This window comes from Anomaloglossus baeobatrachus, chromosome 2, assembly GCF_048569485.1.
Source record: "Anomaloglossus baeobatrachus isolate aAnoBae1 chromosome 2, aAnoBae1.hap1, whole genome shotgun sequence".
NCBI classification, from domain to species: Eukaryota; Metazoa; Chordata; class Amphibia; order Anura; family Aromobatidae; genus Anomaloglossus; species Anomaloglossus baeobatrachus.
Genome location: NC_134354.1, coordinates 650,294,297 through 650,316,000, shown reverse-complemented (window position 1 = coordinate 650,316,000; position 21,704 = coordinate 650,294,297). Strand labels below are relative to the sequence as shown.

At 49.2% G+C, this 21,704-nt stretch overlaps 1 protein-coding gene across 1 annotated transcript in view; it reads right to left on the bottom strand.

Moving 5' to 3' along the window:
* Nucleotides 1–1,686: 1,686 nt before the first annotated feature.
* ORMDL2 (ORMDL sphingolipid biosynthesis regulator 2) overlaps nucleotides 1,687–21,704 on the bottom strand; it is a 29,597-nt gene continuing 9,579 nt past the window's right edge. Inside the window, exons 3-4 of the mRNA XM_075337003.1 lie at nucleotides 18,055–18,206; nucleotides 1,687–3,976 (exon numbers count right to left, since the gene is read on the bottom strand). Coding sequence (XP_075193118.1) covers nucleotides 3,841–3,976; nucleotides 18,055–18,206 — 288 coding nt within the window. The 3' untranslated portion in view covers nucleotides 1,687–3,840. The remainder of the gene's footprint in view (nucleotides 3,977–18,054; nucleotides 18,207–21,704) is intronic.

Below are 21,704 nucleotides of genomic sequence, written 5' to 3'. Positions count from 1 at the left end.
CTCCCCTGTGCAGGACGGCCGCCGGGAGGAGCCGTGCCTGTCCCTCTGCATGAGTGACATGCGAGGGCAGGTAACAGAAACTAGGCCTCCGGCGAAGCCGGGGCCTAAATTTGAGCAGCGAGGCCGACGCGCAGGCACCATCGGCGCGGTTCTCGGGCGAAAGCCAGAGAACCCGCCGGAAATGCCAAAAACAAATACAGCAAACACACTCTCCCCATACAATAAAGGACAGGGACCCCCAACATATGAACGTCTCAGGTACTTAGCTGCTGAGACGCAGGGCCAGGTTCCTGGGGATGAGTGCTCCGGTCCAGCAGGGTCCTGAAGGGGCTGTGGACGGACACCGGACTCCTGCCAGGCATGGAGACCGCGCTGGCTCCCACTTCAATCCAGAGCCCAGGAGGGGTGGTGAAGGAGCACAGCATTTAAGGCTCCAGCCTTGGAAATCAACCTTACAACACCACCGACACAGTGGGGTGAGAAGGGACATGCCGGAAGTCCAGACGTGGACCCACATTTCTTCAATCTCTTTCCAAAAAGCAAAAAATCATATGAGAATGCATGTGTGGATGTATGCCTCCTGAACACAAAGCGATAAACTGGCTGGGACTGGCTCACCAGGGGGTGTATAAGCTCAGAGGGAGGAGCTACACTTTTAGGTGTAGTACTTTGTGTGTCCTCCGGAGGCAGAAGCTAAACACCCAAGGTCTGGGTCTCCCAAAGGAACGATAAAGAAAACGTACCACTTTATAAAGTCTTTATTTTGGTCTCACATGGGGCACAATAATAACGGACCTTTCTAGAATGCAGCCCAGGAGCTGCAGAGGGGGAATCTTTTAGGTTTTGGGCGAAATTTCTGCTGACAGGTTCCCTTTAAAGGAAAAAAAATTACAGGTTTGTGAAAGCCAGAATTCTTGCTGGGTGGTAGTTGATCAAATACTTATTTCATGCAATAAAATGCAAATTAATTATTTATAAATCATACAATGTGATTTTCTAGATTTTTTATTTTTATTCTGCTTGTCACAGTTGAAGTGTACCTACGAAAAAAATTACAGACCTCTCCATTCTTTGTAGGCGGGAAAACTTAGAAGTCCGAGTCTAAGACCCGGACACCCAGTGTTCAGTACGAACTCGGACCTTTACAGTTCGGGTCCACTCAGCTCTATGCCTGAGCTCTCCTAGTGACTTTTTTTTTGTTAAGATTGTAATGGGTTTGGTTTTTACCTCTGAAAAAAGACCATTGGTCGGCTGAATTTAGCCTAAGGTGGATGGAGATACTTGTCTAGACTTTCCTGGCAACAAATATTAGAGGAGAAAGTTGAAATCCAACTACCTGATACCGGTCTTGTCCTTTTTATTCTTGTGACAATGACTACTTACCATAAAAGAGACCCTCATGACATGTTCATATGAAACCTGGAGCGAGAGTACTGCGGATGACCGGCTTAGCGTGTGGCCAGGTGTAGACTGAGCTCATACGTTTTCTATAGTTTATATTTTTCTGCCTTTTGAATTTCATGATGTTGCTTTGAACCGAGGGATCCTAAGTAATCCCTACAGTTGTGGGTTTTTTTTTGCCTCCATGAATTGACAGACTGCAGATCGTTTCTTCAGAGTATGGATGAGACATACCGAACACCTACAATACAAGGTCCTGTGCAGAAAATGAGAAATCAATAGCAATTATTGTCGGATTTGAATTTATTTGCATACAATGCCAGAACATTATTTCTGAAATATACATTATATACACACATAAATCAAGCGCCAAAAGTAACGGTCAATGGAAAAGTAAAACTTTTGGTCTCCAGTTCTGCCGGATCTTAGGGTAACCTATTACTAAGATTTTCTCCTAACTTCTCATGCAGCTGCTCTATGTTGCCTTATTATGCTCTTATCCTTTTTTTCCCTCTTCTAAGTTCTGTTAAATTGAATTATGTTTCCATATTATTAGTGTTGTATCCACATAGATGAGTTTTCACTCTGTGATCTCGATATTTTTTGTTTGCCAGCAGTAAGAGCTGGTGCTATCAGAGAATAGGAAAACCTGTCATGTAGAAGAGGCTTTCAGTAGAACAGTTCTTATTTTTGGTAAGGAATAAATGGATCCTGCACCAACCAAAATTGCAGAGAAGGGTGACCCCAGCCAAAGGGTAATATTACATAATATGGCCTCACTGCGCGGACCCCCATGATTCTACTCAATCGAAATCAGTAAGGTGGGGAGGATGCGGGTGTTGCAGACTTCTTACAGCACTGTGAATCCAGCTGTATACATATGTAATTTACACTTTATTTAAGATATTCTCTCGTTTGGAACAGATTTATTGTTTTCTAAAGACGCCGGCAAAGTCATAGAAAATATCCAGAGCACTATAAATTAAGCAATTCTGTATGGGCAGCTAAGCAAAAGCCACAAGTGTCCATATTATATAGCCCATGTGCAATCTGTATTTTTCCTACTGGGCTCAAAGCTGTATCCATGGCACTTAATGGGAGTCAATTAGCTATGGAATTTCAGAAAGCCAGGGTTTTGCTTGATCTTGTAGGTAATATCTATGTGATAGTAGGTTGGCTGCTTTCTGAGAAACGTGCTATCATTTATACACCATATATAGTGACTTAGGAACTTTGCTCCCCCATGTCATATACATTGCTGTTTAATTAAGGGGTTCTGCACGAAAACTACAATGGAGAAAGACATGCACAGTTCTCCATTTAGTAGTACTTCTGCTTTGAGCTGAAGATCTGAGTAATAAGATTGACTGTGTGAAAACTTCACTATGGTGGTTCAGTGTGATCCAAGCAATCGCTATGTTAGGATCTTATAGATGCGCTGCAGGATAAAGCCTCCCGCCATCAGTAGCATGTGAACAAGAAACCGATCTTTGACTGGATAGCCTAAAGACAAACTGGAAAGATGATAAACAAAGAATGAAATATCTATGTGAGGGTCACTAGAGATGTATATTTACTACTTTACATCCACAAAACGATACTTTGTAATTCATTTGAGAGCATTTAATATTCACGAACCTACAGCCATACATACAGAGCGGTCACAGTAGCACTTAGGGATCCTCCATCAGGAACACTTAGCATTTGTATATGAAAAGGTGCTGACATTAGAAAACTGCAGATGAATATCCCGTGGGCGACACTAAATGCCATCTATGTGCCCAAGAGCAGATATTGTCCAGAAGACCCCCCTAATATCAGGCTCTGCCTTATCCATTATGATAGACTGGATACTTAGCTAAGGTCAGCAGTGACTATAACATCATCCTGGTATGGGAATGTATGGTTTCATTGCTGCTGTTTTCATGATTTATTTATTTTTTTCTTTATTTCCATAAACCTTCTGTACATCATTGTGCAAAATGAAGCAGTCCAAACTAACTTTAATGAAAATTAAAAGAGAAAACACATTTAATACTTAACAGAAGGGACTGCTGATTACACCTTAATTTCTTGCATGGTCTGTGTAAAGCACAGCCCGTATACATTACTTTGGGCACTACTGTACTTGATAGCAGATTACCATGCTCCCTTATTTTATTTAAACTAATTAAATTCCCCCCCCTTCAATTCCATCCCCCACTCAAGTTAGGTCCAAAATGTCACTTCTTCAGTAATAAGTTGTGGGTATGCTCGATTGATTATCCTTCTATCTTAATCTTGAAGCATCACAGTATAAAACACATGTGCAGGACGGGAAATTTCTCACACAATATTATACAGCCTGGTATCTTCAGCTCCAAAAATGAGAATAATGTCCCCATATTTGATCATGCAGAACATGAATCGTGTGACAGGCAGCATTCTCATCTGACCGCTTCAGTATTTGTTAATCCCAAATATTCGTACTCCGTGGAATTGTGGGAGTTTGGGAAGAAGGACGCTGAGCAGTGACAAGGTGTTGATAAAGAAATGGACAGCGTCATATTTGGTGTAGAAGCTGGCAAGGAGGTATCTGGTGGGAGAAAAACACAAGAATCCATCACATTGCATTTTCTACAAGTACCATATTCTACAAAATGAAACTTGTAAAAAGCTTGCCTAGCCTGGCCTTACATTAACCTTCCTATATGTCTAGAAGTCCATACGCCCATAGAAAAGAATATTTCTGTACATACAGTTCTAAAGGTTTAGTTGCAAGACCACAGCTCGGTTACACAGGCCAAACATTTTTCAGGACAGCTTCTGATCACTAAGGTGCCCAGTGAGCCAACAATCTCACTCAGCTGATGAAGGTCTAAAAATTATCCTTGTTACACCAAATGAAAAAAAAAAAGAAAAAGAAGGATTTTGTGTACTCACCGTAAAATCTCTTTCTCTGAGTCTTCATTGGGGGACATAGGACCATGGGGTGTATGCTGCTGTGACTAGGAGGCTGACACTAAGTGAACACAAAAAACGTTAGCTCCTCCCTGGCAGTGTACACTCCGAGCCGGAGGCGGGACTATGCCAGTTTTGTGTAAAAGCAGTAGTAGGAGAGCCTTGAACAAACATGACTAAACAATGTAATACAAGAGAAAAATGTGGGGTGAAAACAACACAGTGCCTTATGGGCACGTAAATATATAGTAGCCGGATGGAAACAAAGGTGACACGCAAACAACATCGGAAAACATCCGGTAAATGAAGACTTCACAATCCAAACAGGGTGGGTGCTGTGTCCCCCAATGAAGACTCAGAGAAAGAGATTTTACGGTGAGTACACAAAAATCCTTCTCTTTCTCTATCGCCTTCATTGGGGGACACAGGACCATGGGACGTCCAAAAGCAGTCCCTGGGTGGGAACATAAGCCGTCCCACAGAACCAAAACAAACAACAAATTCTGTGGGAAAGCTCTGTACAAATGTTTACTACCTTTTTAGAGGTGTGCGACAGCCGTCTGCAACACCTTTCTCCCAAGGTAGGCATCTGCTGATGCCTGGGTGTGGACCTTGTAAAACCTGGTGAAGGTATGAAGACTGGACCACGTTGCGGCTTTGCAGACTTGCTCGGCTGAAGCCTGGTGTCTGATTGCCCAAGACGCCCCAACTGCACGGGTGGAATGGGCTCTTACTCCCCTCGGAGGGGACTTGTCCCTGATTCGGTAGGATTCCGCAATGGCTGATCTGATCCATCTGGCAATGGTAGCCTTGGACGCCAGCATGCCTTTCTTGGAACCAGCAGGCAGGACGAACAGGTTGTCTGATTTACGGAAAGGCGCAGTTCTCGAGACGTAAGTCCTGAGCGCTCGTACTAAGTCCAGAGTGTGTAGTGACCTTTCCAAGGAGCGAGTGGGTGCCGGACAAAAAGATGGAAGCACGATCTCCTCATTCAGGTGAAAAGGAGACACCACCTTCGGCAGGAACTCCGGAGAAGGGCGCAGGACAACCTTGTCCTGGTGAAAAACAATAAAAGGTGAGTGGCACGAAAGAGCTGCCAGTTCGGATGTTCTCCTGATTGAAGTGACCGCCACCAAAAAAACCACTTTCCAGGATAAGTGTGAGAATGAAGATTCTCTGCGTGGTTCAAATGGAGCCAGTTGGAGGGATCCTAAAACCAGATTAAGATCCCATGGTTCTAGCGGAGCCCGCTAGGGTGGATTCAGATGAGCGACTCCTTGGATGAACGTCTTGACCTGCGGACGTGATGCTAGGTTTCTTTGGAAAAGAACAGACAAAGCCGAAACCTGCCCCTTGATGGTTGCCAGCGAGAGACCCGCTTGCAACCCTGCCTGAAGGAACGCTAGAAGCGTCGGTAGTGACAGAACTAGCGGGGAGAGATTGCCGTTGACCTCGCACCACTGAAAAAATGTCTTCCAGGTGCGGTAGTAGATCTTTGACGATGAGGGCTTTCGAGCCCTAATCATAGTCTGAATCACTTCTGGAGCAAATCCTGACTGGGCTAACAGCCAAGATTCAAGAGCCATGCCGTCAAATTGAGAACCCCTGAATTTTGATGGAAGAGCGGACCCTGAGACAGCAGGTCCTGCCGATCTGGAAGGCAACATGGGGTGTCTGCGACGAGCTGTGCGAGTTCTGCGAACCATGCTCGCCTGGGCCATTCTGGAGCGATGAGAATCACTGGAATGCCCTCTGCCTTGATTTTCTTGAGGACTCTTGGGATCAGTGGCAGCGGCGGAAAGATGAACGGTAGTCTGAACTGATTCCACGGAAGAATGAGGGCGTCGACTCCTAGCGCCTGCTTGTCGTGGTAGCGGGATATGAACTGTGGAACTTGATTGTTGAACCGCGAGGCCATCAGGTCCACATCCGGAGTCCCCCACCTGTGGCAAATCTGCTTGAAAACCTCTCTGTTTAGAGACCATTCGCCCGACGCCAGACCCAGTCTGCTGAAATAGTCGGCCGCCCAGTTTTCCGCGCCGGGGATATGTACCGCGGAGATCCTGGCGTTGCGAGACTCTGTCCACTGTATGATCCTCTTCACCTCTTTCATCGCCATGACACTCCTCGTGCCGCCCTGATGATTGATGTATGCCACCGCCGTGGCGTTGTCCGATTGTATCCTGATTGGAGACCCTTGGAGAAGGCGTTGAAAAGCTTGCAGGGCTCGAAGGACTGCTCTGATCTCCAAAACATTGATCGGGAGCCGGCTTTCCTGGTAGGACCACTGACCGTGAGCCGTGTGGTGCTGGAAGACCGCTCCCCAGCCCAGAAGGCTGGCATCGGTGGTGCCCGTCTTCCAGTGCACCGGTAAGAACGACGTTCCTTTGACGAGATTCTGGCTGTTGGTCCACCAGCGCAGCGAGTGGCGGACTTTCGGGGACAAACGTATCTTGCGATCCAAGCTGAATAGAGACTTGTCCCAATTGTGCAGCAGGAATAGTTTCAGAGGGCGAAGGTGGAAGCGGGCAAACGGAACCACCTCTATTGCCGCCACCATCCGACCTAGGGCCCTCATACCAAATCGTATGGACACCGCCCTGGAGTGGTGGAGGGTCTGGATGTCTTTCCGGAGGGAGCCAATCTTTTCCTCTGGAAGGAACACGCGACCTTGGATGGTATTGAACTCCATAACTAGGAAGGTAATCCGGCGAGCCGGGGTCAACGAGGACTTCTTCCGATTGATGAGCCAACCGAGACGGAATAGAGTGTCGATGGTGAACTGGACACTTAGACGACAGTCGTTGAAAGAGGACCCTTTGATCAGTAAGTCGTCCAGGTATGGAATTACCAAAACACCTCTGGAGTGCAGGATCGACATGGCAACAGCCATGACTTTCGTGAACACTCGAGGCGCGGAAGCAAGACCAAATGGTAGGGCAGTAAACTGAATGATCGTGTGCTACGGCAAAGCGTAGGAATCTTTGGTGCTGGTGTGCAATCGGGATATGCAGATATGCGTCCTGTATGTCCAGAGAGGCGAGGAATTCGCCGATCTCCATGGAGGCAATCACCGATCGGAGGGACTCCATGCGAAATCTTCGGGTTCTGACGTACCTGTTGAGGATCTTGAGGTCGAGAACAGGGCGCACAGTGCCATCCTTCTTGGGGACAACGAAGAGGTTGGAGTAAACTCCTCTGAACCGCTCCGAATCTGGAACCGGAATCACGACCCCTGAGCGGTGCAGAGATTCGATGGCGCGAAAAAAGGGGCGAGCTCGCGCGTCCGACTCGGGAGGATGTGAAAGGAAGAAGCGGCTTGGAGGAATTGACGTAAATTCTATCTTGTAACCCGAGACTAGGATTTCTCTGACCCAAGCGTCTGTGATCAAAGGGAGCCAGACGTGTTGGAACAGAGAAAGGCGCCCCCCCACCTGGTCTGCGCTGACGCGCGAAGACCAGGAGTCATTTGGAGGAGTATCGCTGAGATCTAGATGCTGGTTTTGCAGGCTGGCGTGGTCTGGGACGCCAGGAGGGATTTCTTTTGAAAGACGGGTTCTTCCTGCTTCTCTGCGGGGATCTGTTCCTCCTAGGCTGTGCCGGGGAACTGAAGCTGCGAAAGGGGCGAAAACCTGAGTTCGGCTGGCGGCGTGGGAAACGCCTTGGTCTCAGCTGTGGAAGGGAGGTGCTCTTTCCTTCCGTAGTCTCGGTGATAATCTGATCGAGCCTGTCCCCAAACAGTCGGCTTCCTGCAAACGGGAGGGCGGTAAGTGATTTCTTTGAAGCAGAGTCTGCATTCCAGGCTCTGAGCCAGACTGCCCGGCGGATTGCCACCGTGTTGCTGGCCGCTTGTGCTGCGCAATTGGCTGTAGACAGAGATGCGTTAATGATGTACTCACCCGCCAGGGCAATCTGTGCAGCCATGTTGACAAGCTCGGGATCGCCCGACTGTGAGCGAAGCCCTTTACGGAGGGTGTCGGTCCAGGTCACCATGGCCTTAGCTACCCAGACGGCGGCGAAGGCCGGAGACAGGGCCGCGCCTGCCGCCTCAAAAGCCGAACGGGCGAATCTCTCGATGGTACGGTCCGTGGCATCACGGAGCGATGTTCCCTGCGGCAGAGATAGAACTGTATGTGAGGCCAGACGGGAGACCGGAGGGTCGACCACCGGTGAGCCCGCCCATTCCTTCCTGAGATCCTCGGGGAAGGGATTGTGTAAATCAATCGACTTACCGTTGTTGAACGTCCTGTCCGGTTGCTGTCTGTGCTTGCGCAAGATCTCAGCGAACATACCTGTGAACATGTTTAAGACGTTTGAAAGATACCTGTGAGCTCTGGGCGGTTGCAGAGTCCGGCTGAAGCTTCAGCATCGTATTCACCGCGTCGACCAGGCTGTCCACCATACGCCTGACATCGGCTGCCTGATCCGAGTCCAGCAGGGAGGCTGCATCTGACTCTTCCCCTGAATCATCAGATGGTCTCGGAGACGAGTGGCACTCGGGCCTTGGAGGGGAGAGGGACCTCTGGGAGGAATTGGAAGACGAGACCGTGCGGGTTCGCTTCCGCGCTCCAGTAGCCAGGTCGGGATCAGCACGACTGTCATCCTGCGGCGGCTGGACCTGTGGCATGGCTGAGCGTAGGGAGCGACTGCAAAGCTTGCGCGATGGTCAGGGACGCTCTTGACAGAGAATCCACCGACTGGGAGAGGGAAGTCAGCCACTCTGGGGGAGGGAGCGCATTGGGGCCCGGGGCGTCCTCTACTGCTGTAGTAGCGGCATGGACGGGGGAGCTGGCGGTGTCTGGAGCAATCTGCGTGGGCTGCGGATCGGGAGCGCAAGCTGCGCAGAGGGAGGTAGCCTGGCCTTGGGAGAATTTTTCGTTGCAGGACGAGCACGCAAAATGCATTATAAAGGGGGCCTGTTTGGATCGGGACGACTTAGAGTTAGGCATGGCTGCTCAGGGGACTCCTACTATGGACACTAGGGAGGAGACCGTAGAAGATGGAAGAAAAAAAGTACAAAGTGTCGCTGGTCCTAATGAGGAGTAGCACTCACCCTGGCCTGTGTCCTTCCCGGGTCAGCAGGGGCCTCAGAGAAGCTGGGACAGCCGCAGAGAAAAAATGCTGTTGCTCACCGGCCTGTCTGTGCTGAGGTGAGCCGTTGGAAGAAAAACGTGGGCTTTTGCCTTTTTTTTTGCTGCTGGAGGGGGGCGTGCTGACAGATGAGGTGGCTGTCTCTGGGCAGAAAATGCGGAGGGCGGGCCAGAGGCGGCGCGCGCGCGCAAACGGGAGGCGGAGCGCTCCGGCCCAAGGTAGGTCTAAAGCCGGGGACTAAATTAGTGAGCGGCGGCCGCCGGGAGCGCAGCGCTGCGCGCGGAGCAGCTCTTACCTGCGTCCACGCGCGTCGCTCGGATCCATCTGTCCCCTTCATGATGCTGCGGCCCCCGGTAAGCGTTGAGGGATGCTGAGGGGCCGTGCTGGAGACTGTGGAGCGCTCCTGCGCTGCAGTGCCAGATCCTAAGCCTGGGCCCATGGTATCAGGTGAACGCTAGGCAGGCCTGGTGACAGAGGACCCCTTGCTGTGAGCGCTCCTGCGCTGTCACAGTCTGACATCCTCAGGGATTCCTCTTCACCTCCACCAGAAACACCCCCTGGGACGGTACCATGGGGGTCGACGGGGAGTGTGTGCCCTTAAAACAATAATATCGGTCCCCAATCAACCCCTGGGGTGGTACCATGGGGCCGGAGGGGGATAGGGCCTGATGTCTCGAGCCCTCAGGCAACCCTGGGGCGAGGGTTCTCTCTGAAGCAGGGTCTTTATCCCTGCAGAAGAGACAAAAAATGTAGAATGATGAGAATGCTGAGCGGCGCCGTATAGCCCGAAAAAAACGGAAAAAACGCAATAGCCTAGGCTGAGGTTGGCCCACAGAGATATGGGCCCACTTCAGCCTCCTACGACACTAAGCAAAGAAGGGAATTTTGTTACTTACCGTAAATTCCTTTTCTTCTAGCTCTTATTGGGAGACCCAGACGATTGACGATTGGGGTATAGCTACTGCCTCCGGAGGCCACACAAAGCACTACACTAAAAAGTGCAAGGCCCCTCCCCTTCTGGCTATACCCCCCCGTGGTATCACGGGTTCTCCAGTTTTAGTGCCAAAGCAAGAAGGAGGAAAGCCAATAACTGGTTTAAACAAATTAACTCCGAGTAACATCGGAGAACTGAAAAACCGTTCAACATGAACAACATGTGTACCCGCAAACAACAAAAAACATCCCGAAGGACAACAGGGCGGGTGCTGGGTCTCCCAATAAGAGCTAGAAGAAAAGGAATTTACGGTAAGTAACAAAATTCCCTTCTTCTTCAGCGCTCTATTGGGAGACCCAGACGATTGGGACGTCCAAAAGCTGTCCCTGGGTGGGTAAAGAAATACCTCATGTTAGGGCTGCAAAACAGCCCTCCCCTACGGGGGTGTCACTGCCGCCTGCAGGACTCTTCTACCTAAGCTGGCATCCGCCGAAGCATAGGTATGCACCTGATAATGCTTGGTGAAAGTGTGCAGACTGGACCAGGTAGCTGCCTGGTACACTTGTTGAGCCGAAGCCTGGTGTCGTAATGCCCAGGACGCACCCACGGCTCTGGTTGAGTGGGCTTTTAGCCCTGAAGGAACCGGAAGCCCCGCAGAACGGTAGGCCTCTAGAATTGGTTCTTTGATCCATCGAGCCAGGGTGGCTTTAGAAGCCTGCAACCCCTTGCGCGGACCAGCGACAAGGACAAAAAGTGCATCGGAACGGCGCATGGGCGCCGTGCGGGAAATGTAGAGTCTGAGTGCTCTCACCAGATCTAACAAACGTAAGTCCTTTTCATACCGGTGAACCGGATGAGGACAAAAAGGAAGGCAAGGATATATCCTGATTAAGATGAAATGAGGATACGACCTTAGGGAGAAACTCCGGAATGGGGCGCAGCACTACCTTGTCCTGGTGGAACACCAGGAAGGGAGCCTTGGATGACAGAGCTGCCAGCTCAGACACTCGCCGAAGCGATGTGATCGCAACGAGAAACGCCACCTTCTGTGACAGGCGAGAAAGGAAACTTCCTTCAGAGGCTCGAAAGGCGGCTTCTGGAGAGCAACTAATACCCTGTTGAGATCCCATGGATCTAACGGCCGCTTGTACGGGGGTACGATATGACAGACCCCCTGTAGGAACGTGCGCACCTTAGAAAGACGTGCTAGACGCTTCTGAAAAAAACACGGATAGTGCCGAGACTTCCCCCTTAAGGAAGCCGAGCGACAAGCCCTTTTCTAACCCCGATTGCAGGAAGGAAAGAAAAGTAGGCAATGCAAATGGCCAGGGAGACACTCCCTGAGCCGAGCACCAGGTTAAGAAAATCTTCCACGTTCTGTGGTAGATCTTAGCAGAGGTGGACTTCCTAGCCTGTTTCATGGTGGCAACGACCCCTTGGGATAATCCTGAAGACGCTAGGATCCAGGACTCAATGGCCACACAGTCAGGTTCAGGGCCGCAGAATTCCGATGGAAAAACGGCCCTTGGGACAGTAAGTCTGGCCAGCCTGGTAGTGACCACGGTCGGCCGACCGTGAGATGCCACAGATCCGGGTACCCCGATCTCCTCGGCCAGTCTGGGGCGACGAGTATGACGCGGCTGCAATCGGATCTGATTTTTTGCGCAGTACTCTGGGCAAGAGTGCCAGAGGTGTAAACACATATGTGAGCCGGAACTGCGACCAATCTTGCACTAAGGCGTCTGCCGCCAGAGCTCTGTGATCGCGCGATCGTGCCATAAATGCCGGGACCTTGTTGTTGTGCCGAGACGCCATTAGGTCGACGTCCGGCACCCCCCAGCGGCGACAGATTTCCTGAAACACGTCCGGGTGAAGGGACCATTCCCCTGCGTCCATACCCTGGCGACTGAGGAAGTCTGCTTCCCAGTTTTCTACGCCCGGGATGTGAACTGCGGATATGGTGGATGCTGTGTCCTCCACCCACATGAGGATTCGCCGGACTTCCTGGAAGGCTTGTCGACTGCGCGTCCCTCCTTGGTGGTTGATGTATGCCACCGCTGTGGAGTTGTCCGACTGGATTCGGATCTGCTCTCTTTCTAGCCACTGCTGGAAAGCTAGTAGGGTAAGATACCCTGCCCCGATTTCCAGAACATTGATCTGAAAGGTGGACTCCTGCTGAGTCCACGTCCCCTGAGCCCTGTGGCGGAGACAAACTGCTCCCCACCCTGACAGACTCGTATCTGTCGTGACCACTGCCCAGGATGGGGGTAGGAAGGATCTTCACTGTGACAATGAGGTGGGAATAAGCCACCATTGCAGAGAGTCCTTGGCCGTCTGGGAAAGGGAGACTTTCCTGTCCAGGGAGGTTGACTGCCCGTCCCATTGGCGGAGAATGTCCCCTTGCAGTTGGCGCAGATGAAACTGCGCAAAGGGAACTGCCTCCATGGCTGCCACCATCTTCCCTAGGAAGTGCATGAGGCGCCTTAAGGGGTGCGACTGGCCTTGAAGGAGAGACTGCACCTCTGTTTGCAGTGAACGCTGCTTGTTCAGCGGAAGCTTCACTATCGCTGATAGAGTGTGAACTCCATGCCGAGATACGTTAGTGATTGAGTCGGTGACCGATTTGACCTTGCCAAATTGATGATCCACCCGAAAGTCTGGAGAGTCTCCAGCGCAACATTCAGGCTGCGTTGTCATGCCTCGAGGGAGGGTGCTTTGACGAGTAGATCGTCCAAGTAAGGGATCACCGGGTGTCCCTGAGAGTGCAAGACTGCTACCACTGCTGCCATGACCTTGGTGAACACCCGTGGGGCTGTCGCCAGACCGAATGGCAGAGCTACGAACTGAAGATGGTCGTCTCCTATCACAAAACGTAGAAAACGTTGGTGCTCCGTAGCAATTGGCACGTGGAGATAGGCATCTTTGATGTCTGTTGAGGCAAGGAAGTCTCCTCGAGACATTGAGGTAATGACGGATCGGAGGGATTCCATCCGGAACCGCCTGGCGTTCGCATGCTTATTGAGCAGTTTTAGGTCCAGAACAGGACGGAATGAGCCGTCCTTTTTTGGAGCCACAAAGAGATTGGAGTACAAACCCTCGCCCTCGTTCCTGAGGGGGGACAGGGATCACCACTCCTTCTGCTCTTAGAGCGTCCACCGCCTGCAGCAGGGCATCTGCTCGGTGGGGAGGTGGGGCCGTTCTGAAAAATGGAGTCGGAGGACGAGAACAGAACACTGTCCTGTGCACGTGAGCACAATGTCCGTCACCCACCGGTCTGTGACCTGTGGCAGCTAAATGTCGCCAAAGGCGGGGGAGTCTGCCATCAACCGCGGATGCGGAGAGAGAGAGAGAGCTGAGAGTCATGAGGAGACCGCCTTGGTAGCGGTTCCTCCGGCTGCCTTCCTTGGGCGTGATTGAGCCCGGCCGGAATCTGAGCCCGTCTGAGGTTTTGTAGCCCTTTTGCACGAGGACAATTGGGACCTGCCCGAGCTTGGGAAGGACCGAAACCTCGACTGTACTTTTAGGACAGCATTAATAGGGTAAGTCGCAGTGCAGACATTGCGGAGTTACGGACGCCTCTGCGGTACAGATGTACATGTGCTCAAGGCCAGCTGCGCAAGAACAGCTGAAAAGGTTAGGTTGCCTATACGGCTGTGAATGCCGGAGCAACCGACACGCCGATAGCCTCCTAGACAGATTTCAACCAGAGTCCATCTGTCTGTGAATGGCATCTTTAAGTGAAGCCCCATCTCCAGTGCAACTATGGCTCTAGACGCAAGCCTGGAGATTGGAGAATCCACCTTTGGACCCTGGGTCCAGCGCTTGACCACGTCAGGGGAAAAGGGATAACGTGTATCTTAAAAACGTTTGGAGAAGACGCTTATCTGGTAAGCGTGGTGTTTCTGGACTGCTTCTCTGAAGTCAGCGTGGCCAGAAAAATACTCAATATCCGTTTGAGATACTGAAAAGGGACTTCTCCTGCTGTGAAGCTGACTCCTCCACTGGGGGAGCTGAGGGAGAAAGATCCAACCTTCCATTGATGGACGCTATAGGATCATTCCGTATGGCGTTACCATCCGGTGTATCCGGATTGATAGCGATGTCAGGATCAAAGTCCTGGAGAGCTGCCTTATCATACAGAGAGTCCTCCTGGGACCCCCCCGTTCCAAATGAGGTTGGTCAGGAAGATTGCCCATGGCCTGTCTGGACTGCAAGTCTCTATCTTATGACAATATATCTGTCGAAACTGCAACTCCGTCCCTGTCCTTGGACAGGGATGACAGGTGGTTTCTTTGGCCACGACTAGTAGAGACCCCGGCAGACGAAGTGCTAGAGACCCCGGCAGACGAAGTGCTACAGGGGAGCATGCACACAATGGGACGGTGTCATGAACAGCATCCCATGTAGTAAAAACAGCACTGAAAATCTGTGTTGCTTTTTTGCCGCTGCCGACTAGCCATCTAGAAGTATATAGCCAAGATTGGTGACCGTACAGTGCAATGTATAGCATACAAGCATAAAGTACAAATGAACACTGCAGCACAAGCAATACAAGCAGCATAGAAGCCTGTGCCCTGGCACCTCTGCTCTTCTGCTGCTGTAGACTAGTCATCTAGGGGAATATAGCCCAGAAGAGTGACCATACAGTGCAATGTATAGCATACAAGCACAAGTACAAATGCACACTGCAGCCCATGCAATACAAGCAGCATAGAAAAAAACCTGTGCCCCAGCACCCTTGGTTTTCTGCTGCTGTAGTCTAGCCATTCCAGGAGAATATAGCTAAGACTAGCGACTGTACAGTGCAGTGTATAGCATACAAGCATAAACACAAATGAACACTTCAGTACGTGCAATACAAGCAGCCTAGAAAGCCTGTGCTTTAGCACACCTGCTTTCCTGCTGCTGATGTGTCGCTCTCCAAGCGGGCATATAGCGACCTATGCAGTTAAAATACACATGTACACACTGCAGTATATATTGGGGTCAGCACTATGTGTGCCGCTTACCGCCCGCCTTAAGCGGGTGTATGGTCGCCACCGTCCTGCCTGGTTGCCGAAAGTCCGAGCTCGGACTGCAGTAATGGCTGCCGGCGTCTTCCCCAGCTCGTGTGAGGAGGGGCGGGCCGTGGGCGTGCCCCAAGTCAGAGCGGGAATCCGGCGTCCGACAGTGTGCAGTGAGAGGGCTGGAGCATGTAAAAAGGCTCCAGCCCTCGGCGCTGCTGATTGCTCAGCGCCTGTCCCCTTCCCTGAGTGACAGGGAGGGGGCGGGAACGAAGCGGCACTAGGCCGCAGAAGCCGGGGACTGGATTTATAAGCGCCGCCGCCGTAAAAGCGCGGTCGGCGCCCAGTCCCCGGCGAACTACAAGTCCCAGCCGCGCCGCCGCTCCCGGAGCGTCCGGCGCGGTAGTTCCCAATACACAAAGTCACTCAGCAAAGCTGCAGTGACTGTAACCCTTTACTGTCCCCGGCGCACTAGCACACCCAGCAAGTCTGGAGTGTGCTGTGCCTGTGTGTACGGGGACACAGAGTACCTGTAATGGTGCAGGGCCATGTCCCTGAACGGTACTCCAGCTCCGTATCCAGCAGGTTCAAATGGGTCTGTGGATGGAGCCCGGCGTCAGAGCTTTGAGGCCGGCAGGATCCCACTTCCTCAGAGCCCCCCAGGGGGATGTGGAAGGAAAGCAGCATGTGGGCTCCAGCCTCCGTACCAGCAATAGGTACCTCAACCTTACAACACCATCAACGGGTGAGAAGGGAGCATGCTGGGGGCCCTATATGGGCCCTCTTTTCTTCCATCCGAAATAGTCAGCAGCTACTGCTGACTAAAATCTGTGGAGCTATGCATGGATGTCTGACCTCCTTCGCACAAAGCTTGAAAACTGGAGAACCCGTGATACCACGGGGGGGTATAGCCAGAAGGGGAGGGGCCTTGCACTTTTTAGTGTAGTGCTTTGTGTGGCCTCCGGAGGCAGTAGCTATACCCCAATCGTCAATCGTCTGGGTCTCCCAATAGAGCGCTGAAGAAAAACTGGCATAGTCCCGCCTCCGGCTCGGGGTGTACACTGCCAGGGAGGAGCTAACTTTTTGTGTTCACTTAGTGTCAGCCTCCTAGTCACAGCAGCATACACCCATGGTCCTGTGTCCCCCAATGAAGGCGATAGAGAAATATATATATATTAAAGATTATAGGAACAGGCAATAACATGCTTGACAGCCCTAGCCCCCCAAGTGCTCGACTCTGATACAAGTCAATGTGTTATCCCCTAACTTACTGATCTCTGGGGGTCTAATCTCTGCGAGACCAAGATCTAAAGAACCCAGGAATTTAGCATAGCAGATCTTGGTGTTGAATGGAACTGAGGTCTGCATACTCAGCCTATGCTCCATTCACTGTCTTTGGGACCACAAGAGACGCTGAGCACAGAGCTGGGATATTGACGGCAATCCCACAGAGAATGAAGGGAGCAGAGTTCAGGCATGCACACCCCTGAGCTATTTAAGACTCCTGCAGCGGGTCTGCAGCCTGGATATCTAAGCTGATGTATGGCCAGTTGATAATCTTAACTGGTTTTTGACAAAATCGAATATCATTCAGAAAAAGGTAAAGGTCACCAAGCCCACCAGATTCAGCTTACTGGCAGATTGGACTGATAACCGATTCTGCAGACAACTGAGACATAGACAATGTAGTAACCAAAAGGTCTAAAATTTCCCAAAAAGGTCTCTATTGTCTTTAAGGCTATGTGCGCACGTTGCGTAATTACATGCAGTTACGCTACGCTTTGTAGCGCAGCGTAACTGCATGCGTCCTGCGTCCCCTGCATAATCTATGAAGATTGTGCAGGACCCTTGCGCACGTGGCGTCTTAGAGCGCAGCGCTTCGGCTGCTGCCCGAAGCGCGCGTTCTAAGAAGTGACATGTCACTTCTTCCGTGCGCTTTGCCGGCAGCTCCTGCTCTGTCTATGGGAGGAGCTGCAGGCAGAGCGCATGGAATCTGCTTTTTTTTTCACTGCGGACATTTTCTGCAGCGATTTGAAGCGCACGTGTGCTGTTCAGGTTGCTGCAGAAATTTCTGCAGTGACTGTACGCAACGTGCACACATAGCCTAAGGGTGACTGTCTCCTGTTAATTTGGGATATATGTAATGAAATCAGGACTATTTCTTATTAAACACAAGTTTAACGCCGCTGAAAACATCCACTAAAGGCTTTTAAAACCCATGTTCAGCCAGTGACAATTACCATTGTATAACAACCTGCAGAACCTGCTCCACAAAGGATGAGAAGTCAGCTGTATAATCATGCCACAGTCACTGCGTCTCCAAAGGAGGATTACATAACTAATGATATTCCAGCATGGTTTACAATTTTAATAGGTTTACCCAGCAACCATTAGTTCTTTCTAGGATTAACAAAGCAGAAGTCTAAATGAATCATATCCCTTAGGCCATATTCATGCGCAGCAGATCATTTACATAATGATGTGACAGGGTCGTAGCGGCAATTCCCTGGTGTGGACATGGGATGCGGAAACATTAAAGTCCAACATGTCATCAAATGCAGATCTAAATCCGTAAGATACCAAGTATGGCTTGGCCAATATACAAAACCTAATACAGAGCATTCAAATGGTTGTAATGGTCAAGGGAGGAAAATCCGAAAATGAGTTTTAATTCTGAATACTTACAAAACAATTGGAGTTATAGTGAGAAACTTGCGGGAAGAAGTAAATTGGATGCCATAGTCCATCTGCTCCCAATGAGTAAGGAGTCGAGCTTTACCCTGATCAGGGGTCTCAAATGGGGTGCCCTTCACTGTGTGCAGGAACAAGTACATGACCTGTTGTGTAAGTCACAGAAGAGGAGGCTATGTTAGTGCCATGTACACAAAATGAACATCTACAACAGGCTAGCAGACATTTTGGGATCATAAGGGAAACTATTACCTCAGGCCTGGACACAAAGATTTAGAATATCATATATATATATATATATATATATATATATATATATATATATATATATATATTTTACACACACACACATAACATTGGGGGCCCGAATAATCAAAACTGTTGGCACGATGTGAGACAAAGTTAAAATTTTGCAACTTTTTTTGTGCTGGTGCCTCTTTCTCACAGCTCTAGAAAACCAGGCAAAATAGAGGAGTGGCAATCCCCACTCGGCAAATTTATGATGAGCTGTGGTATTCCTAATGAAACAGAACTTACTCCAGTCATTGGCTGGAGTATGATTTCTAGTGAGCCCCATCAAGTTTCATATGCCCCACTTAACCCCTTCACACCTTCGCCTGTTTTCACCTTCCCGACTACGCCAATATTTAAATTCTGACCAGTGTCACTTTATGTGATAAAAATTCTGGAACACTTAAACAGATCCCAGCGATTTAAAGATAGTTTTGGGGTTTTTTTTGTGGCACATTATATTTCATGTTAGTGGTAAATTTAGGTAGAAAATGTTTATTTATAAATATGTCAGAAATTCGGTGAAAACTTGGAAAATTTTGCTTTATTATTATTTATTATTATAGCGCCATTTATTCCATGGCGCTTTACAAGTGAAAGAGGGTATACGTACAACAATCATTAACAGTACAAAACAGACTGGTATAGGAGGAGAGAGGACCCTGCCCGCGAGGGCTCACAGTCTACAGGGAATGGGTGATGGTGCAATAGGAGAGTTCAAACATAACTTCTGGTTTAAGGCCATAAAAATTAAGTCACAGAAAATAGTTAATAAACAACGTTTCCCACATGTCTACTTTACATCGGCACGATTTCCGAAACTTTTTTTTTTTTTTTTAAGACTTTAGAAGGGTTAAAAAATTTATCAGAAATTTCTTTCCCATTTTTCCGACAAAATTTACAAAGCCAATTTTAGGAACCACATCACATTTGAAGTGATTCTGAGAGGCCTAAGTGAGAAAAACTATTTTGGGTAGTCGCACACATAAAACCTCTTTCTTTCTCTGAGCATTCTTTGAGTGACAAAAGAGACCATGGAGTATATGCTGCTGCCACTAGAAGGCTGAAAAACGTTCTCAGTACGATACACCCACTAGCCGGAGCCAAACCGATCAGTTAGTGTGTAATCAGTAGGAGAAGCAACCTAAAATGAATATAGACTGGCCCAACTGAAACACTTAAGAAGAACCAGTGCTCTGTCCCCAAATGAAGGCTCAGAGAAAGATTTTACGGTGAGTACCCAAAATCTCCTTTTCACTATCGCTTCATTGGAGGATACAGGAAACCATGGGAAGTCCTAAAGCAGTTTCCAAGGGTGGGAAGGGAAAAGAGTAGAAAAAAAAATAAAGAACAGAGGTGAAATTCTCAGAACAGAAACTGGCCACTAATTGCAAAACCTTTCTGCCTAGGCCCAAATTGCCAAGGAAAGGTAAAAGAGGTGAAGACGTAGTAGAACCTCAAAAAGGTAAGTGAACAAGGAATGAGCATAAAGAGTTGCCAAGTAGAGGTCTGACAACAAATAGTCTTAGAGGCCATAGGCAGAGGCTAGGAGTCCTGAAAAAACAGTGAGGTCGCCTTGTCATTGGTCTAATAAGTGTCCAAAATGGTAGAGCAAATCCAGACCACTAAGAGGACTCTCCAGTACACAAACAGGGAATTTGAGTAACTGATAATTCTGCACCAGGCAGGAAGAGACACTGAGGTGCACTCTGACCAGTAGCACTAAATTTTAAAGACCTGTCAGAGGACGAGGACAGATCACGAGAAGACTATCTCACGGAAAACCGGACGCAGGATGAAAGACAGGTAGAAATACAACCGTGCCACGTCAACGGAAGAAAAACATTGCCATTAAAAGGTCTTCAGAGACAAGGCAAAAGAGGTATTGCTGGATTCACGAGTGTAATGCTATAGGAGCGTTAGACCTCAGATCAGGTCTTAGAAATCCACTGGAGGCTGATAAAGATTAGCCAAGAGTGTCTACCTCAGAGGAAAAAAAAAAAAAAGAAGATCTGTGACTGGAAGGCTAGATTCCTTTGAAAAGGCTTAAAAGGCAGAGACCTGACCTAGAGAGAACTGAGGAACAGACTGGACTGAAGCTTGGATGTCATGAAGATTAGGAGGGAAAGGGGAAAGAGAAAAGACATGACCGAGGAAAAATACAAAAAGGAGGAGGGCTTTTTTGATGATGATCAAAAAGCTGATTGGAGAAAACGTAAGCTCTTAGAAAGAAAAAAAGAGAACCAGGGAAACCGATATGGAAGTTTCCATGAGGTGCCTGCAAGAAAGTAGAGTACTTTTACGAGGTGGAAAACTTCCTCTGTGGAACCAAATCTCTTGATCCTTCGAGAACCAGAAGATAATGAAAATTGATAGCACAGCAGATTAGCAGGTTGTGGGAGACAATTGTTGAGCATTGCAGGACCTGGAAAGGAACTGAGGGATCCTGTAATGTATATTGGAAGTACTCAGGACGACGTCAAGGGTGCGCGGTTGAAACTAATATGGATGACAACCATTAGAAGAGGCGACCTCTTCTTCTGTTGGAGATCATTCACAGGTAAGGAAGTCGGCTTTGGGGATGTGACTTGCTGAAAATACCGGCAAACACTGTTCAGTCCATGACTGATGCCTCAGCTGTGCCTAAAAGGAACAGAGTTCCCCCTTGGCGAATGATGAGTGTCGCAGCGATGTTAATTAGATGCGAAGGGTGGCTTGACAGAAGATCCTACCAAAGGAGGAGAAGCAATGAAAACACTCAGTTCCAGATGAAGGGAGAAAAGGATCACTTATCCCATCTGCCATCCTGAATAGTGGAAACCGGAATAACGTTCTCAAACTGATGAGTCTAGAGTTTATTCTCACGATCTTCCAAGAATTAGCAACGTGTCTTGCAAGGAATGAGGGAAGAACACAGAAGACTCTTGATCGAAAGTGTTGATCGAAACAGCATGCACCAGACAACTATGCACTTGGTCGAAACGAGGGACAACTTTGACCTGCTGAGATTTATCTTGGACGAGAAGTGTGTTCTAAGGGACCACAAAACTTAGAGTGCTGAATAGGATAAGGAAAGCTTTGAAATCAATGTGATCTAAAAAAACACCGAAAACCTTCAGTTGCAAAGGATGACATGCTGTTGATTTGAATCTAATAAGGACACTGTGGAGGTGTCTAAGCCAAAGGATAAAAGTGTGAGCTGATAGTGAGACTCTTGGTGGTCCAGTAAAAATAAGGAGGAAAGTTCAAGTCCGCGGAACGAAAGGAGCCGCAGGTTTCCTGGAGGTAATACTGATATCAGAGGCTCCATCCTGGAAGGCAAAAAAGGACACACCAGTATGTAAGCTTGAGAA